The sequence below is a fragment of the Paramisgurnus dabryanus genome, chromosome 24 (genome assembly GCF_030506205.2).
Source record: "Paramisgurnus dabryanus chromosome 24, PD_genome_1.1, whole genome shotgun sequence".
In the NCBI taxonomy this organism is placed as follows: domain Eukaryota; kingdom Metazoa; phylum Chordata; class Actinopteri; order Cypriniformes; family Cobitidae; genus Paramisgurnus; species Paramisgurnus dabryanus.
Genome location: NC_133360.1, coordinates 5,174,434 through 5,192,593, shown reverse-complemented (window position 1 = coordinate 5,192,593; position 18,160 = coordinate 5,174,434). Strand labels below are relative to the sequence as shown.

Genomic DNA, 18,160 nt, shown 5'->3' with positions numbered 1-18,160 from the left:
TGTTCACTATTCCCTACATTAGTGTCCTAATGATCCACCTGAAATCAAGTCAATGAGTTCAAGTACTGAAGCATTAATGATGGACACCTGCTGCTAATAAACAGAATCACTAAAGAAAAGATAAATAAAAAAAGAGAAGAGATGAGCAGAAACACTTACAGACACAAAGACTTTGATGAACATCAACTGAAAATAACACAACACAATAAATCTCTCCATATATCACCAGAGGAGAATTAAACATTTACACAAACACCATTACCATCTTCACTTATAAACCACTTTGACTTTATTTCTGTTATACATCTACAACAGTTCTTACTGAGAACAAACAGGTGTTTACTAGACTTTACAAGCATTTTCTTTAAAGTCACCATTATGTTGATCACTGTTTTCATTAGTTGGGCTCTTGACTTGGTTCACAGTCTGGTTGTTATAACTGTGTCTTTAAGATGCATGTTTGTTATGGCAAAGAAAACCAAGAGATGATGGACTCTCTTGAGGTTGGATGTCTGATTATTGAACAGTGGTTTGTCTTAACAGCCTTATGAAGCTTAATCATAAAAATTAGAAGTTCTTAGGAATGTTTATGAATAAGTATTTACATATTTGAATCATTACATGAATTATTAGTATAACAGTAATCTGATAGCTTGACAGAGTTGCCTACAAATGTATTTTTGCAAACTTGAAAACAGTCCTCAGATGACACTCACAGACATCAAGAATCAGCCTACGATTCTCAACTAGGGTGACAAAAGAAAATGGAAAAACAGTTCATCGGCCTAATGAGTTTTGTACTATGCTGATACCCAGCATGCATTGCAGCATGAAGCTTTTCATTTGATAGTCACCATTGTTGAGATTCATAGCCTGATTCTTGATGTCTGTGTGTGTAGTTTGCTCGTGTTTTTTAAAGGGGACATATTATGAGATTTTTTTAAAGATGAAAACTAAGTCTTAAAATAGGTCTGAGCAAAAGTGTGCCGTTTTGGGTGTGTCATTTAAAATGCAAATGAGCGGATGAAGTGCAACCACTGATCACAATGATGGTGGTTTGTTGCAATTGAAACTCAATTGTGCTGTGAAATATTTTATCTCTCTCTTTCTCTCCATACTAAATGGTTGTGCTGTGGTTGGATAGTGCAGATAAAGGGGGCGGTATTACCTTATTCTGACATCACAATAAGGGCCAAATTACAATGACCTATTTTTCACATGCTTGCAGAAAATGGTTTACCAAAACTAAGTTATTGGGTTGATCTTTTTAATATTTTCTAGGTTGATAGAAGCACTGGGGACACAATTATAGCACTTAAACATGGAAAAAGTCAGATTTTCATAATATGTCCCCTTTAATTTAATCCCAATGTTCGTAAGATTCCTCTGGCTACCTCAACACTCAGTTTCTGTCACATTATAAGACTACAATAAGGGGTTGCCACCCATCTAATCACTTATGAGCTTCTGTATAAATCAGTAAATTACTTTTGACTCATGAGACTTACACCATAACAGTCATTAGTTAGTGATAATACTTTATTTATACTTTTTTGCCATATTCAATGTCTTTCAAATCACATTGATAAGCATGAATAAATACAACACCAAGGGGACAACCCAAGGATCAAGAGTCCTACTAAAGTAAACACTGATCACGAGAATGGTAACTATTATTTAGGGATTAGACTATAGAGCTGTCCAAACGCCAAACAACTTGCACTGACATATTTTAAAATACATCAGTGCCCTTTGTTTTGCCTGAAAATGCACAAGTAATGTTTTTAGTTAGGCATGTTTGTTAAAACTTGTTAAATTTCCTAATTAAACTATTCCTGGTTTAAGATAATACCTGTTTAGGAAACCACACCGTATGATTTATTTCTCAGTAAGAGCTAATGAACATATAATATAAAATCATACTGGTTTGTAATAAGTGAAGATGTTAATATTGTTTGTGGAGTTGTTTGATGATCTTCTTGTGAGATCTTAGAAAATCTGAGTAAGTCTGAGTCTCTTCTAAGTCTGTAAGTTGAGTTTCTGCTTGTTTTCTCTTTTATTCGGTTCTTGTTCATCTTTCATTCAGTGATTGTGTTTGTTAACAGCAGCTGTTCATCATTAACTCAATCATCACTTCATTATCTCATTAACTTCAACATTGGGTCTGTTTCTTTTACTCTTTGTAGTGTGGACACATTAAGCAGTGTTCTTTTGACACCAAGGATTTTGCGATGGGGTTTATAGGGTTAAATGTGTAAGATATAAAAACACAGAATGCTAATGTTTTTTAACAGTCCGAAGGAGACCGTAAAAAACATTATCTTGCTGGCAACCAAGCTGCCAGTTGATTACTGTTATTTAACAGAATGTGCTGTTAAAAAACAGAAAACTTAACAGTCAAATTTGTAAATATGTTAATTTCACACACACTGTAAAAAAAATCCGTAGAAATTACAATGTTATTGCAGCTGGGTTGCCGGTAATTTACCGTTGATTTACATTTATGTTATTTATGGGCAAGAGTTTGTTCAAAGTTAAATAAATTTTAAATATTACCAAGTCTTTATCTTTACAGAATAAAACTATACAATAACAGCCTCATGCAAAGCATTCTGGGAACCAGAAATCATCATCAACCTTTTTCTGTTTTTTGCTTCAGATTTTGTTTCCCAGAATGTTTTGCTTGATGCTGTTTGTTTTAGTTTTACTCTGTTAAGACAAAGACTTGTAAATGTTTAAAGGGGACATATTATGAAAATCTGACTTTTTCCATGTTTAAGTGCTATAATTGTGTCCCCAGTGCTTCTATCAACCTAGAAAATTTTAAAAAGATCAACCCAATAACTTAGTTTTGGTAAACCATTTTCTGCAAGCATGTGAAAAATAGGTCATTGTAATTTGGCCCTTATTGTGATGTCAGAATAAGGTAATACCGCCCCCTTTATCTGCACTATCCAACCACAGCATAACCATTTAGTATGGAGAGAAAGAGAGAGAGAAAATATTTCACAGCACAATTGAGTTTCAATTGCAACAAACCACCATCATTGTGATCAGTGGTTGCACTTCATCCGCTCATTTGCATTTTAAATGACACACCCAAAACGGCACACTTTTGCTCAGACCTATTTTAGACTTAGTTTACATCTTTAAAAAAATCTCATAATATGTCCCCTTTAATGTTCATTTAACTTTGAACAAAATATTGCCAGTGAAAAGCATAAATTTAAATCTACGGTAAATTACCGGCAACCCAGCTGCAATTTCTACGGAATTTTTTTACAGTGCAGACATTAGAGAAAAGTCCTTGTATTTTGTTTTTTAAATCATGTGAACTTAAAAACTGTTCAGGGGATTTACACAAGATGATAATGTGAGAGATCTCTTAGTGTTTAATGTTCTGTTTTGTTAGGATTTGACTCAGTTTTTGGGTTACCATTGTGCTGAAGAGTAGTGTGGTTGATTAGGTCAAGGATGGGCAGTAGATCATTGATGTTATGCTGCCTGTTGTTTTATTTTAAAGCAGTAACTGTGTAGTTTGCTCATGGTGAACTACATGAGATTTGTGTGAAAGTTTAAATGTTTGCAGTTCAATTTTAGAAGTAATATTTGTTTTCAGTGGACTCAAATTAATTAAGTTCACAATACTAACACATATAACACCACCATGTAAATTTATATATTTAAAAAATAAATTAACGGAAGTAGAACTGTATTTTAACAGAGGCAGAACCGTAAAATAACATTATCTTGCTGGCAACCAAGCTGCCAGTTGATTACTGTTATTTAACAGTTTAACAGTATTTTACAGTGTAGTAAACATACATGTGACACTACATCTGTACATATATTGTTAATACATGTTTCCATGCACATATATTTCACATATTTCCCATCTAATTTAAGAAATTTTTCAAATGTATTCCACAATATATCGAACACATATCTACATATATTTCATGTATATTTTCATATAATTTTACATATATTTGAAATATATTCTACCATATAGTAAACATACATGTGACACGATATCTGTACATATTTTTTTATACATTTTTGCATATAAATCGAAATACAATATTGGGGATATTTATAAATATAATATTGCATATATTTTTAAATATACAAACACATATATTATATTCATGTACAATATATTGAAAGCGGCAATAATTTGTATATTTTGCAATATATTACACATATATAGAATATATGTACCATCAATATATATTGGAAAATTGAACGTAAAATAATATATTGCAATATATTGCAAATAATGTATTGGTAAATATATTTTCCTTTCGTAAGGGCATCTATCTCTGTAACCTTCAAGATTGCTATAAATACAACCACGGATGATAAAACACAGTGCGTTTGTTTTCTAACGCATCATACAGCTATGTCACTATTCTTACTGATGTCACATGTACCTCTTCCAGGCTTAGTTGTGAAAAAACACCGTCATGTGCAAGCAACAGAGAGACAACCCAAGTCATTTGGACCATAACACATTAAAAGTATACCATGTAAAGCATTTATACTAATCTTAAGATAAAACACTCAATATAACCTAAAATATGACAAACCATAACCAAATCCCTTACAATCCGAATCTAAAACGTTATTTGTGATGTTACTTGTCTCTACATAACTTCACACTTTAAGTAATAAAAATGACAGACAATCTGTGAATATTATTGTTATAATCCGTGTCAAACCTTATCTCTGTGTTAGCAGGTGTTGTTGGTGATGAGGTGAAGTCAGTGTCAGGGATGGAGGGAGATTCTGTTACTCTGCACACTGATTTTACTGACATACAGAGAGATGAACAGATACAGTGGTTGTTTGAATCTCAAAAGTCTCTCATAGTTTTCATTGATAGAAATTTAAGGAAGACCCCATTATATAACGATACTCCTGATGGGAGATTCAAAAACAGACTGCAGATAAATAATCAGACTGGAGATCTCACCATCACAAACATCACAACTCAACACACTGGACTTTATAAAATGATCATTTTCGGAAGAGGGACATACAGATTTAATGTTACTGTCTATGGTGAGTAAAGATTTACTGTTCATTTACATATTCTAATTTTATTGAAAAAGTTTTACATAATTACACATTAACATAAAAGTTAAAGATGACATGCACGTTCACTGATTCATGTGTGAGGTATTCAGTCATGTCTTGTCACACAGTGTCTCCAAAATATTATAAGGCAAAACAAACGAACAAAGACACATCTTGCAATATAAAATAGCATAGGCTAAATATAATAATAATAATGACAACAGTGCAGTACCTTTAACATCTTTATTCTTTACTTACGTTTTTCAGCTCATCTGCCCATTCCTGTCATCACCAGAGACTCTTCAAAATGTTCATCATGTGTGTTGTTGTGTTCAGTGTTGAATGTGAGAGATGTGAGTCTATCCTGGTACAAAGGAAACAGTTTATTGTCCAGCATCAGTGTGTCCGATCTCAACATCAGACTCTCTCTACCTCTGGAGGTTGAATATCAGGATACAAACACATACAGATGTGTACTCAACAATACCAACATAAACCAAACTCAACATCTCAACATCACTGATCTCTGTCAGCCGTGTTCAGGTGAGTCACAGGTGATGTTTGTGTTTATTCATTCACTTCATCTCTGTTTCATTTTGCTTTTTCTTTCCTCAGATTGTGTCAGCTCTTGTGCTACGACTGAAGCTGTGATCCGATTGGTCGTCTCTGCTCTGATGGGCGTGGCTGCTGTAGCAGCTGTTGTTGTTCTGATTTATGACATCAGATCCAGACAAGATGAACAGAATAATTTACATAATTTTCGTCATCAGGAGGGTCCGCGGTCATCCGCACACCCCGTACCAGTACGAGTACAACAGAGAATGCGCAAGAAAAAATTGAGACGGGACACTCCACTATAAACAACAAACACAATGGCAATATGCATCGTTTGCACACATCATCATTTCTTTTCATTTTCTTCCAAAAACAAAAAGCTTAGGAGCATATCATTAATTTGGCATATCAAGATGCTGATTATTAGACAGCATGATTATTGCACAGGCATGCCTTAGGCAGGCCACAATAAAAGGCCACTATAAAATGTGCAGTTACATCACACAGCACAATGCCACACAATGTTGCAAGTTTTAAGGGAGTTGAGATTGGCATGCTGTCTTCCATAAGCTGTCTCCAAAGGCGTTTCAGAGAATTTGTCAGTACATCCAACCGGCCTCACGACCACAGATCACGTGTAACCACATCAGCACCTCCACAGGACCTCCTCATCCAGTAACTTCACCTCCAAGATCGTCTGAGACCAGCTTTTGCAACAATCGGTCTGCATAACCAAAGAATTTCTGCACAAACTGTCAAAAAACAATCTCAGGGAAGCTAATCTGCATGCTTATAGTCCTCATCGGGGTCTCGACCTTACTGCAGTTTGTCGTCGTAACCGCCTTGAGTGGGCAAATGCTCACTTTCAATGATGTCTGGCACTTTGGAGAGGTTCTCTTCATAGATTAATCAATTTTTTCCTTGTACAGCGTGTATGAAGTTGTGTGTGTGAGCGTTTTGCTGATGTCATTGTTGTGGATCGCGTGGCCCATGGTGGCAGTGGGGTTAGGGTATGGGCAGGCGTATGATACAGACAACGAACACAGGTGAATTTTATTGATGGCATTTTGTATGCACAGAGATAACGTGATGAGATCCTGAGGCCCGTTGCTGTGCCATTCATCCACAACCATCATCTCATGGTGCAGCATGATAATGCACACCCTCATGTTGGAAGGATATGTACACAATTCCTGGAAGCTAAACATCCCAGCATACTCCTGCGACAAGTCACCCATTGAGATGTTTGAGATGCTCTGGATCAGCATATTCGACAGCGTGGTCCAGTTAATGCCAATATCCAACAACTTCACACAGCCGTTAAAGAGAAGTGGACCAACATTCACAATACAATGCACATTTTAGAATGGCCTTTTATTATGGCCAGCCTAGGGCACACCTGTGCAATAATTATGCTGTGTAATCAGCATCTTGATATGCCACACTTGTGAGTTGGATGGATTATCTCGGCCAAGGAGAAGTGCTCACTAACACAGATTTAGACAGATTTGTGAACAAGATTTGAGAGAAAAAGGCATTTTGTGTACATAGAAAACGTCTTAGGTCTTTGAGTTCAGCTCATGAAAAATGGGGGCAAAACAAAAGTGTTGTGTATATTGTTCAGTGTACATTTCCCTCAGAGAACTAATAAAGAAGTTAAAGTACTTTTTCCTACTTTGTAAGATAATGGTGCTTCTGTTTTCTGCTTGATTACCAATTTCTTAAAGGGGACATATTATGAGATTTTTTTAAAGATGAAAACTAAGTCTAAAATAGGTCTGAGCAAAAGTGTGCCGTTTTGGGTGTGTCATTTAAAATGCAAATGAGCGGATGAAGTGCAACCACTGATCACAATGATGGTGGTTTGTTGCAATTGAAACTCAATTGTGCTGTGAATTATTTTATCTCTCTCTTTCTCTCCATACTAAATGGTTGTGCTGTGGTTGGATAGTGCAGATAAAGGGGGCGGTATTACCTTATTCTGACATCACAATAAGGGCCAAATTACAATGACCTATTTTTCACATGCTTGCAGAAAATGGTTTACCAAAACTAAGTTATTGGGTTGATCTTTTTAACATTTTCTAGGTTGATAGAAGCACTGGGGACACAATTATAGCACTTAAAGGGGACATATTATGAGATTTTTTTTAAGATGTAAACTAAGTCTAAAATAGGTCTGAGCAAAAGTGTGCCGTTTTGGGTGTGTCATTTAAAATGCAAATGAGCGGATGAAGTGCAACCACTGATCACAATGATGGTGGTTTGTTGCAATTGAAACTCAATTGTGCTGTGAAATATTTTATCTCTCTCTTTCTCTCCATACTAAATGGTTGTGCTGTGATTGGATAGTGCAGATAAAGGGGGCGGTATTACCTTATTCTGACATCACAATAAGGGCCAAATTACAATGACCTATTTTTTCACATGCTTGCAGAAAATGGTTTACCAAAACTAAGTTATTGGGTTGATCTTTTTAATATTTTCTAGGTTGATAGAAGCACTGGGGACACAATTATAGCACTTAAACATGGAAAAAGTCAGATTTTCATAATATGTCCCCTTTAAACATGGAAAAAGTCAGATTTTCATAATATGTCCCCTTTAAATAGCTAAAGTGCTTTCCTTAAAACTGATAAATTACCCTAATTTTAATTTGAGGTTTACATGAAGGAAAATTGGTTAGATCCTTTAGCATAATTTAGCATCTGTCAATAGCGTACTTTAATTTTATGTATGTTATACTGTAGCCATCTATTTAACATAGCTGTTACCATGATATGACAAATGTCATAACTTAGTAAAATTATAATTTCAATCCTCCTATATCCATCATTTCCGCATAATCTTAGAGTTCTAATGCAATAATATTTCCATGTAAATGCATTAAACACTCTGTTTACAACACTACAGTATGGTTTTCCGTACATTTGATTTGAACCGATGTGAATTATGAAAAGTGCAATACAATTTACTACACTTACTGGATATTCCTAAAGTTTGTTATATAATATAAAGTTTAAAGACAAAAGGTTTTTGCAGTTTTGCACAATTTTTGCTAGTCGCAAAAGGAACAAAAAGGTGAGGCTAGAAATAAGGAGGGGACAGCAAGGTACCTGTATAAAAACGACACATTTTCATCGGTCAGCAGTCAAAACATGAGAATGAGGTTCAACACAGTTTTGTGTGTTGCTGTTGCTGTACTTCTCAATCTAGCAGGTAGGCAGGTGCTTAATCAAACTCTTAAACAATAACAATAAATGATTTTTAAATTAATAACATCTAAAATTGTATAATTATTTATTTTAATTATTTGAAAACTTTAAATAATGCTTTAAATTAATAATTTTTGGTTCCACATAGAACCTTTAAGTGATCTTTTAAGAACTAAAAAATACTATAAGTTGAAAATAATAAAAAAAATGTAGGTGTTGCCAATTGCAGTTCTTTTTTAAGTTATTCCAACTTTTTACTTTTCACAGTTTACGTATTTTACATGATGGCTATTTCGTATTAAATTGCACAACCACATTTGTCCGTTTTTTTTCTTTCACCCCTGTGATATTGGGGTTAGAGGTGGGGTTTTATAATAATTTTTATATAATGATTGTACGTTTTTGAATTATTTCCTTTTGTACGATTTTTTAGGAATTACCCAATGCGTAAAATATGTATACTTTCTCACAAGATCAAGCTGGGTCGACACGAATTAGCCAACGCGTAAAATAAGTACGATTTCTCACGAGATCAAGCTGGGTCGACACAAATTAGCCAACGCGTAAAATATGTACAATTTCTCACAAGATCAAGCTGGTTCGGCACGAATTAGCCAACGTGTAAAATATGTACGATTTCTCATGAGATCACGCTGGGTCGGCACAAATTAGCCAACGCGTAAAATATGTACGATTTCTCACAAGATCAGGCTGGGTCGACACAAATTAGCCAATGCGTAAAATATGTACGATTTCTCACGAGATCAAGCTGGGTCGACAATAATTTGCCAACGTGTAAAATATGTACGATTTCTCATGAGATCAAGCTGTGTCGACATGAATTAGCCAACGCGTGAAATTTGTACGATTTCTCACAAGATCAAGCTGGGTCAACACAAATTAGCCAACGCGTAAAATATGTACAATTTCTCATGAGATCAAGCTGGTTCGGCAAGAATTAGCCAACGTGTAAAACATGTACGATTTCTCATGAGATCAAGCTGGGTCGACACGAATTAGCCAACGCGTAAAACATGTAGGATTTCTCATGAGATCAAGCTGGGTCGACACGAATTAGCCAACGCGTAAAATATGTACGATTTCTCACAAGATCAAGCTGGGTCAATAATAATTTGCAAACGTGTAAAATATGTACGATTTCTCACAAGATCAAGCTGGGTCAATAATAATTAGCCAACGCGTAAAATATGTACGATTTCTCACAAGATCAGGCTGGGTCGACACAAATTAGCCAACGCATAAAATATGTACGATTTCTCACAAGATCAAGCTGGGTCGACACGAATTAGCCAACAAGTAAAATATGTAAAATTTCTCACCAGAACAGGCTGGGTCGACTTAAAAATAACTGCACTATAAAAAATAATTTGTAACCCTACATTTTTATGTTTAGTCAGACCATGCAATTAGTCTGATTAAGTGATTTTTGACTGAGTTGATAATGTGTTAGGAAAACCATCAAACATTAAAGGGGACATATTATGAAAATCTGACTTTTTCCATGTTTAAGTGCTATAATTGTGTCCCCAGTGCTTCTATCAACCTAGAAAATGTTAAAAAGATCAACCCAGTAACTTAGTTTTGGTAAACCATTCTCTGCAAGCATGTGAAAAAATAGGTCATTGTAATTTGGCCCTTATTGTGATGTCAGAATAAGGTAATACCGCCCCCTTTATCTGCACTATCCAATCACAGCACAACCATTTGGTACGGAGAGAAAGAGAGACATAAAATATTTCACAGCACAATTGAGTTTCAATTGCAACAAACCACCATCATTGTGATCAGTGGTTGCACTTCATCCGCTCATTTGCATTTTAAATGACACACCCAAAACGGCACACTTTTGCTCAGACCTAGATTAAGACTTAGTTTACATCTTAAAAAAAAATCTCATAATATGTCCCCTTTAACTTTTATCAAACAATATTAACAATGACTTGTTTTTTTTCTCCAATATAGGCTCTTTCTGTCAGCTAGATGGTAAGTAACTCTATAGTCACCATCAACGAGATGTTTACACAAAACGTTTCAGTTATCACACGTTCTCTTCTCTCGTCAGTGTGCGGCCAAGCTCCACTTAACACAAACTCAGGTGCGACTTTAGGGTCTTCGCCCTGGCAAGTAATCATTCAACGAATCAGCAATGGAATTCATTTTTGTAGCGGGAGTCTCATCAATAAAGACTGGGTTTTGACTTCAGTCCAATGCGTAGTAAAGTATGAAGTGATTCAAGCTTTTATGAAATGTAAGTGTGAAATCAACACTTTGCATATGGATTAACTGACTATTTCTATTCTATTTATAGTCCCAACACTTTCGCTGACATTAACAAATCAGACTTTACCATCTACCTGGGACGTGAAACCTACCAAGGCCCAAACCCGCATGAGATAAGCAGAACAGTGATTAAGATCATCAAGCATCGTGGCTTTAGCGTTAATACTTTTGACAATGACATTGCGCTGCTTCAGCTCTCCTCTTCTGTGAATTTCACTGATTATATTCGACCGGTCTGTCTGGCTGCTGCTGGTAGTGCATTTGATGAAGGACTTTCAAGTTGGGTCACAGGATGGAAAGAGGCTTTTGCTGGTAAGTGATTATATAAAAAAAACACAAAAAGTACACATGTGCAAGATTTAAAGCAACATGATTACAAAATAAGTGTTATATGACATTTTCCCTAACTATACTGTATTTTTTTATTTGTTATAGGTTATGAAGAAACAAATAATGATTGGCCTGTAACAGAAGAGCCAATTGTGACTGTCCAAAACTGCAGTTCTGTCTATGGTGGCCAGTTTCCCTTCATGATAAACATGCTGTGTGCTGGACTTTTCAATTATGCAGGCGAGATCAAGGTAAGATATCAATCATTCATTTTTTAAGCATTTTTACAGAACAGTCTAAGATCACAGTCTCAATCTTAGTCTTTAAACTGAAATCTACAAACGCATCGCATCAACAATCCACAAGATATTTGGCATTATACCTTGTGGTGCAACACCTAGCAACTAGCTTCTAAGGTTTAAGACGTAAAAATTGGCTTTAACGCAAATTAACTGTTCAATCGATGCAATTTATTAGCTTCATTCACATCTGATGTGAACGCACAGTAAGGAGTTTCATTCTGTTGTAAAGGTCGACAATCTGGTTGCTAGGCATCGCTAGTGTGTCTTAGCTGGGTATTAGGGTGTTTCATCTAGTTGCGACATTAGCAATGCTTAGCAATCAGATTGTAGACCTTTAGAACAGAATGAAACACCTTACTGTGCGTTCACACCAGACGCAAATGAAGCAAAAAAATTGCGTAGTTGGACGATTAAACATTTTGAGTTAACTTGTGTCATTCACGTGTGAAAGTCGCGCATGAATGTGTCGTCTGCATCTTTAAACAAATAAATTGTGTAGTTGGGCGATTGAACATTTAGAGTTTACTTGTGTCATTCACGTGTAAAAGTCGCGCGTGAAGGAGTCATCTGCATCTTTATGCGTATAAATCGCGTAGTTGGACGATTGAACATTTAGAGTTAACTCATGTCATTCACATTTGAAAGTCACGCTTGAAGGTGTCGTCTGCATCTTTAAGCGAATAAAATGCGTAGCTGGACGTTTGAACATTTTGAATTAACTTGTGTCATTCACGTTGGAAAGTCATGCGTGAAGGTGTCGTCATAAAAATGCCTAGAAACCAGCTCATAGGATCTAACAAAGCATAGCAACCAGATGAAATACCCTAGCAATGTGTTATAACATTCTAACCTTATTTTATAATATTGATTTCTGAGTTTTGCAGAAATCACATTTTCTTCTTCTATAGTTCATGCAAATGTCTGTAACAGTATTGATAGTTTAATTGTAGAGGTGTAAATGTAAAGTGTTTCTCTTTGCAGGGTGATTTTGGAGGGGCATTGGTCATTCAGCAGGACTCTCTGTGGATTCAGTTTGGAATTATGATTTTTATATACACTAATGATGCTCAAGATGAGGACCTTGGCAGGCCAGTTGTGTTCACCAGAGTGTCTCAATATCAGCAATGGATCAACACTCAGATACTCAGTAACCAGCCTGGATTTGTTGCTTTTCCTGAGCCTACTCCTGCTCCCAGTTCTATTTCTGCTTCCACTTTTTCTTCTACTTCTGATCCCACTACTTCTGTTCCTTATCCCGCTACTTCAACTTCTGATCCCACTTCTTCCATTTCTGGTTCCACTTCTTCTAGTAATTCCACTACGGATCCCACTTTAACTCCTAGTAGCTTGACCGGAAGCTCACTACGTCTTTACTCACATCCCGTTTCCCTCACATTCTCCATCATTTCTTTCATCTTCTGTCTCTTTATGAATGTCGTTAAGTGACAATAATAATAGATTTTATTCTCATAAATAAGGGAGGAGGATAGTCGTATTTGTCGGTTATGGATTCAATGAAATACATAAACCTCTGATATAGTTTAACATCTTTTGAAATATTTCCATTCTTTAATACTAAACTTTTAAAAATGAAGTTTAGATATTTGTGTATCTTACAATGTATTTGGTGTTCGGGTTTATGTGTGGCCTTAATTTAAAGCACAAAACTAAGAATGTAAAGCTTCATGTAAATGAAATTCTTTTATCTTTTATCATCCTGTCCTTGGTTAAGCACAGATCATTTACATGACAGATGGATCTTTATTGACTGGATCTTTTGACAAATAATGTACGTTAAAGAGTAATAAACTTGTTCTCTTGAGTGTGTTTTCTTTAATTAAAGGGCACATATCATAAAAATCAGATTTTTTTCTTTGTTTAAATGCTATAGTTGGGTCCCCAGTGCTTTTACCGACCTAGAAAATGTGAAATAGATCAACCCAGTAACTTCGTTTTGCTAAACCATTCTCTGCAAGCATGATAACAAAAATAGCTAATTGAAACTTTGCTCCCCTTGTGATGTCATAAGGGGATAATACTGCCTCTTAAAGGGATAGTTCGGCCAAAAACGATATTAAACCCATGATTTACTCACCCCCAAGCTGTCCGAGTTGAATATGTCCATCGTTTTTCAGACAAACACATTTTCGGATATTTTAGAAAATATTTTAGATCTTTCTGTTCATTAAATGTAATGTCACGGGGTCCAGCAATAGTCCACGACCTTCAAGTCCAAAAAAGTGCGTCCATCCTTCACAAATTAAATCCAAACGGCTCCAGGATGATAAACAAAGGTCTTCTGTGGGTAATCCGTGCGGTGTTGTTGTAGAAATATCCATATTTAAAATGTTATTAACGTTATAAACTACCTTCCGGTAGCGCCGCCATCTTAGACTCAGGAGAGAGTATTAGCGTAGTGTACGCACTTTTCTTAGTGACGTATGACAAATTCGGAGGGCGGGGGCACAGAGCAGCAGCAGAGAAACTCTGTACGCTGCGTAAGCTCTCATCCTGAATGCGGATCACTCCAAGATGGCGGCGCTACCGGAAGGTAGTTTATAACGTTAATAACATTTTAAATATGGATATTTCTACAACAACACCGCACGGATTACCCACAGAAGACCTTTGTTTATCATCCTGGAGCCGTTTGGATTTAATTTGTGAAGGATGGACGCACTTTTTTGGACTTGAAGGTCGTGGACTATTGCTGGACCCCGTGACATTACATTTAATGAACAGAAAGATCTAAAATATTTTCTAAAATATCCGAAAATGTGTTTGTCTGAAAAACGATGGACATATGCAACTCGGACAGCTTGGGGGTGAGTAAATCATGGGTTTAATATCGTTTTTGGCCGAACTATCCCTTTAATCGGCACTATCCAACCACAGCACTGCCATTTAGTGCAGAGATCATCTCTGTTTCATTTAAAAGGACACACTGAAAGCGGCACATTTTTCAAAGTGGCAATCTTAACATATTATAAAAAATTATATGATATTTTAAGCTAAAACTTCACACATGCATTCTGGGGACACCAAAGATTTATTTGACATCTTAAAAAAGTCTTATGAAATGTCCCCTTTAAGGGAGTAGAGAAAAGGTTAGAAAAGGATCTATATGTGCTTCTCTTCTTTTTAGAAACATTCAGCACTTTTAGGTTGCTTACACATTACAAACAGTATAACTCAAAACAAACACCAAACTTAAAGCGCACATTTGTGACCCATGCTGGCAAAATGCAGTGTCCTTATAGTTTGCTTACACATTACAAACAGAATAACTCAAAACAAACACCTTACTTAAAGGACACTTATTCACCCGTCCCTAAATGCAGTGGTACTAAAATTATTAATGATCTTAGGCCGGGTGCTTTTTTCTTACTCACTAAATTATAGTTCATCATATAAAAGCTTCATCTGAAATCATGAGATAAATGAGAAGATTTCTGATAATTGAAAAGAGACAGTGGACTTACCATGACCTTCTCTTCATAGATCTCCAGGAAATTGAAAGAAGGAAGTCAAGTGATGTCATCAGTGTGATGTTTATTTAAAAATAAAAGCTTTTTTGTTAAACGGTAACACCAGTGACACAACTCCAAGGGACCACTTTCATTATATATTTTATAACATTTATTTAGTATTTTGCTTTTTAATGTAATTTACATCATATATTTGATAGTTATGGACACATTATTGTATTTTAAATGGAAGAAAACACTGTTTTGATCTCAAAATAAAGCATTTTCCCTCTGTACATGACTGTGGGGACGAGCACTTCTGTGGTGCTTGGAATTCTAATTAATTAATAAAAATCAAATATTGCTACATTGATGGCTCAAGAAGGAGTAATTGTTCAAATAACATATAGTTTCATTTTAAAATATAAAAAAAATTAACCCTAAAGTGTTTTTCAAGTGTAATATTTCTGAAAAGGCTATAGGGACAGAAAATGTACATTTCCGTAGAATGACCCACATATAATGGTGTAATGTTTCTCAGCAATAGCGTCTTGTTCCTTCCTCTTACTAAAGTTTTTGTAGTTCATGCGTTGAAGAAAACTGGACAGAAAGTGTGCTTTAATAGAGACAGATGTTGTTCTTGCTAAGTTTAACATCACTACAGAAGAGCACTCATCCGTTTATTTGTCAGACTCATCAGATTTCAAAGGCTTAGGAGTTTGAGGAACAGTTGAAGAAAATGCCTTACGCATTTCTGTACTGTTTATTCATGTGCCATCTGATTGGTGAGTTATAAATGTGTTTTAATGACTTCATTGATTTACTTATTACCAGTGATGGGAGTAACGCATTACAAAATTTTATATATTACAGTAATATATTAGTTTTTGCTGTAATGCAGTAATATAACGAATTGCTAATAATTTTGTTTAATATTTTACTCGTTACAGTCTTAGTAACGCACGTTACAACAACGCATTTCAAATTAGACTGTGCTATTTTTTTTTTTTTTGACCAATGCACGCGACCAGCATCCACACAGGAAAAAGCTGCGGGTAAAATAACGTTAGTATGTCTGTTTCCGGGTGCTGTATGCAGCATGTTCACTTTTACTTTAATTTTGTATTTGATCTGCGATTTGGACGAGGAAGTAACTTGCGATTTACACTTTGGAAGTAACTTGCCCAACACTGCTTATTATAAATTTGGTATTTATGTACTTCAATAAAAGTATCATGTAGCATGAGTCTGTGTAGCAATGCTGACATCGCGGCACGCGCGTCGAATTTCTGGGAAGAAGAATCTTTTTTCAGCCCACGCAGTACTTTTAACTCCACTTCTCGCCTCAAGATTGTAATATGTTTTCACTAAATACGACAATAAATAGGTCAAGTCCCACCACCGGAAGCGTTTGATATTTTGAGCTTTCAACTTGCATGTGTTTTTAGTTCACAACAACTGTTTGAAAATTTGTGTAACTTTTATGAACAAATGTACATTTATACATGGCACATGGTACAAAAAAAGCAAGGTGCACAAATTTTAGAAGATAAATTACATTAAAAAAAAGAAATAAAAAGTTACACGAAAATAAAAAGGGGTCAATCATTTTCTAGAATCTCAAAGTCTTTTATGCTACCCATTCTCACCAAAATGCGTACAAATGACACGCAGTGTGATTATCGTGCAATAGATACGCCAAATTCCGCTTTTGCATGCATATGATACGCCAGTCCTTCCTGTTCACTTATATGGCGAATCGTTTTGTGTTGTTTTATTTATTGGTTTCTCATTTGTTTTCTGTTTTTTAAACCATTTTCGCTTGGGTTTAGGGCAGCGGCGTAGCCAGAATAAAATTTTTTGGGGGTCCTATCTTAACTCTTTCCCCGCCATTGACGAGATATCTCGTCAATTAAGAGAAACGCTTCCCAGCCAATGACGAGATTTTCCGTCTTTCCGCAATACCGCTATTACCTTCTGCAACTTTTTAAAACCGGAAGTATTGCCCTATGGCAAGCTGCTGCATGTCCGTGTCTGTTTTAAAGATCGCTCTGAATCGGATCTCTATGAAAAGTCCGTCACAAAAATGGAATTATTTTTGCTTTTTGCTCAAAATATGGTGTTTTTGCAAAAACCTACCCATATTCAAAAGCTGATTGCAAAAGAACCACTAAAGGTAGGATGAAACCGTTTTTTTTTGTTTGAAATCAGAGGGTCTGTTCTTTCATTTGGTATATTGTATGTTTATTTATTTAAAGAAGAACATTTTCTGGAAGGCATTAAACTTTGGTGAAAATCATGAAAAACGCTGGCGCTGGCTGGCAACTTTTTTTAAAAACTCTGGCGGTGAAAGAGTTAAAGGGTGTTTTCACATATACACTGTTTAGGTCGGCCCAAATGACGTGTCGCTCCGAGTACGGTGCGTTTGGGTCAGTGTGAACACAACAGCCGCACTCGGGTGCGCACTAAACGACCTCTCCGAGACCGCTCTAAACAGGTGGTCTCGGAGCGGCTGTTGCCGAACTCTGGGGCAACCCACCTGTGGTGTGAACACTGCTGGACCTCGGGCCGAACCAAATACAGGAAGTTCTCCACATGTTTGAGCAACTGGGCTTTCGTTGTGACGTGAGCCTGGTGTTATATTGTGGGTTAACAACAAACAAGCCAATCCTGGTCCGTTGCATAGAGATTCGCTGTCTCCTTTACGTTTGAGCTGATGATTTTATAAATGCATAGCTGTCCTCCACACACAAATAGTGACATTACGGGCTTTTTAGCAAACGGCTCCGTGAGAAAGGCTTTAATAGAACAGCTACGCAATTTCGCGTTAAAGCAAAGAAACTTCACAAAGACGTGCATCGTTTATCTCCACATCTTGATAGCTGCGCTCTCTCTGTCAAGCTGGTTGTCG

The 18,160-nt window shown here is 36.1% G+C and overlaps 2 protein-coding genes across 2 annotated transcripts; both read left to right on the top strand.

The window, feature by feature from the left end:
* Nucleotides 1-452: 452 nt before the first annotated feature.
* LOC135748111 (uncharacterized) lies at nt 453-6,143 on the top strand. Its single transcript, XM_073813639.1, has 4 exons — nt 453-510; nt 4,741-5,064; nt 5,347-5,622; nt 5,695-6,143. Exons 1-4 carry the CDS (start codon nt 453-455, stop codon nt 5,937-5,939), a joined length of 903 nt encoding a protein of 300 aa, XP_073669740.1. The 3' UTR covers nt 5,940-6,143.
* A 4,707-nt stretch (nt 6,144-10,850) lies between these two features.
* On the top strand, nt 10,851-13,520 carry LOC135720997 (chymotrypsin-like protease CTRL-1). The gene is made up of 4 exons (XM_065243093.2): nt 10,851-11,089; nt 11,179-11,462; nt 11,586-11,731; nt 12,764-13,520. Exons 1-4 carry the CDS (start codon nt 10,851-10,853, stop codon nt 13,226-13,228), a joined length of 1,134 nt encoding a protein of 377 aa, XP_065099165.1. The 3' UTR covers nt 13,229-13,520.
* Nucleotides 13,521-18,160: the final 4,640 nt, after the last annotated feature.

Excerpts from the sequence above, each read along its gene's own strand:
- LOC135748111 (XM_073813639.1), top strand. The coding sequence starts at position 453 with ATGCATGTTTGTTATGGCAAAGAAAACCAAGAGATGATGGACTCTCTT. Across the intron at positions 511-4,740 it reads GGACTCTCTTGAGGTTGGAT|GTGTTGTTGGTGATGAGGTG; the intron begins GTCTGATTATTG and ends CTGTGTTAGCAG. Across the intron at positions 5,065-5,346 it reads ATTTAATGTTACTGTCTATG|CTCATCTGCCCATTCCTGTC; the intron begins GTGAGTAAAGAT and ends TACGTTTTTCAG.
- LOC135720997 (XM_065243093.2), top strand. The coding sequence starts at position 10,851 with ATGGTAAGTAACTCTATAGTCACCATCAACGAGATGTTTACACAAAAC. Across the intron at positions 11,090-11,178 it reads TCAGTCCAATGCGTAGTAAA|TCCCAACACTTTCGCTGACA; the intron begins GTATGAAGTGAT and ends TTCTATTTATAG. Across the intron at positions 11,463-11,585 it reads ATGGAAAGAGGCTTTTGCTG|GTTATGAAGAAACAAATAAT; the intron begins GTAAGTGATTAT and ends TATTTGTTATAG.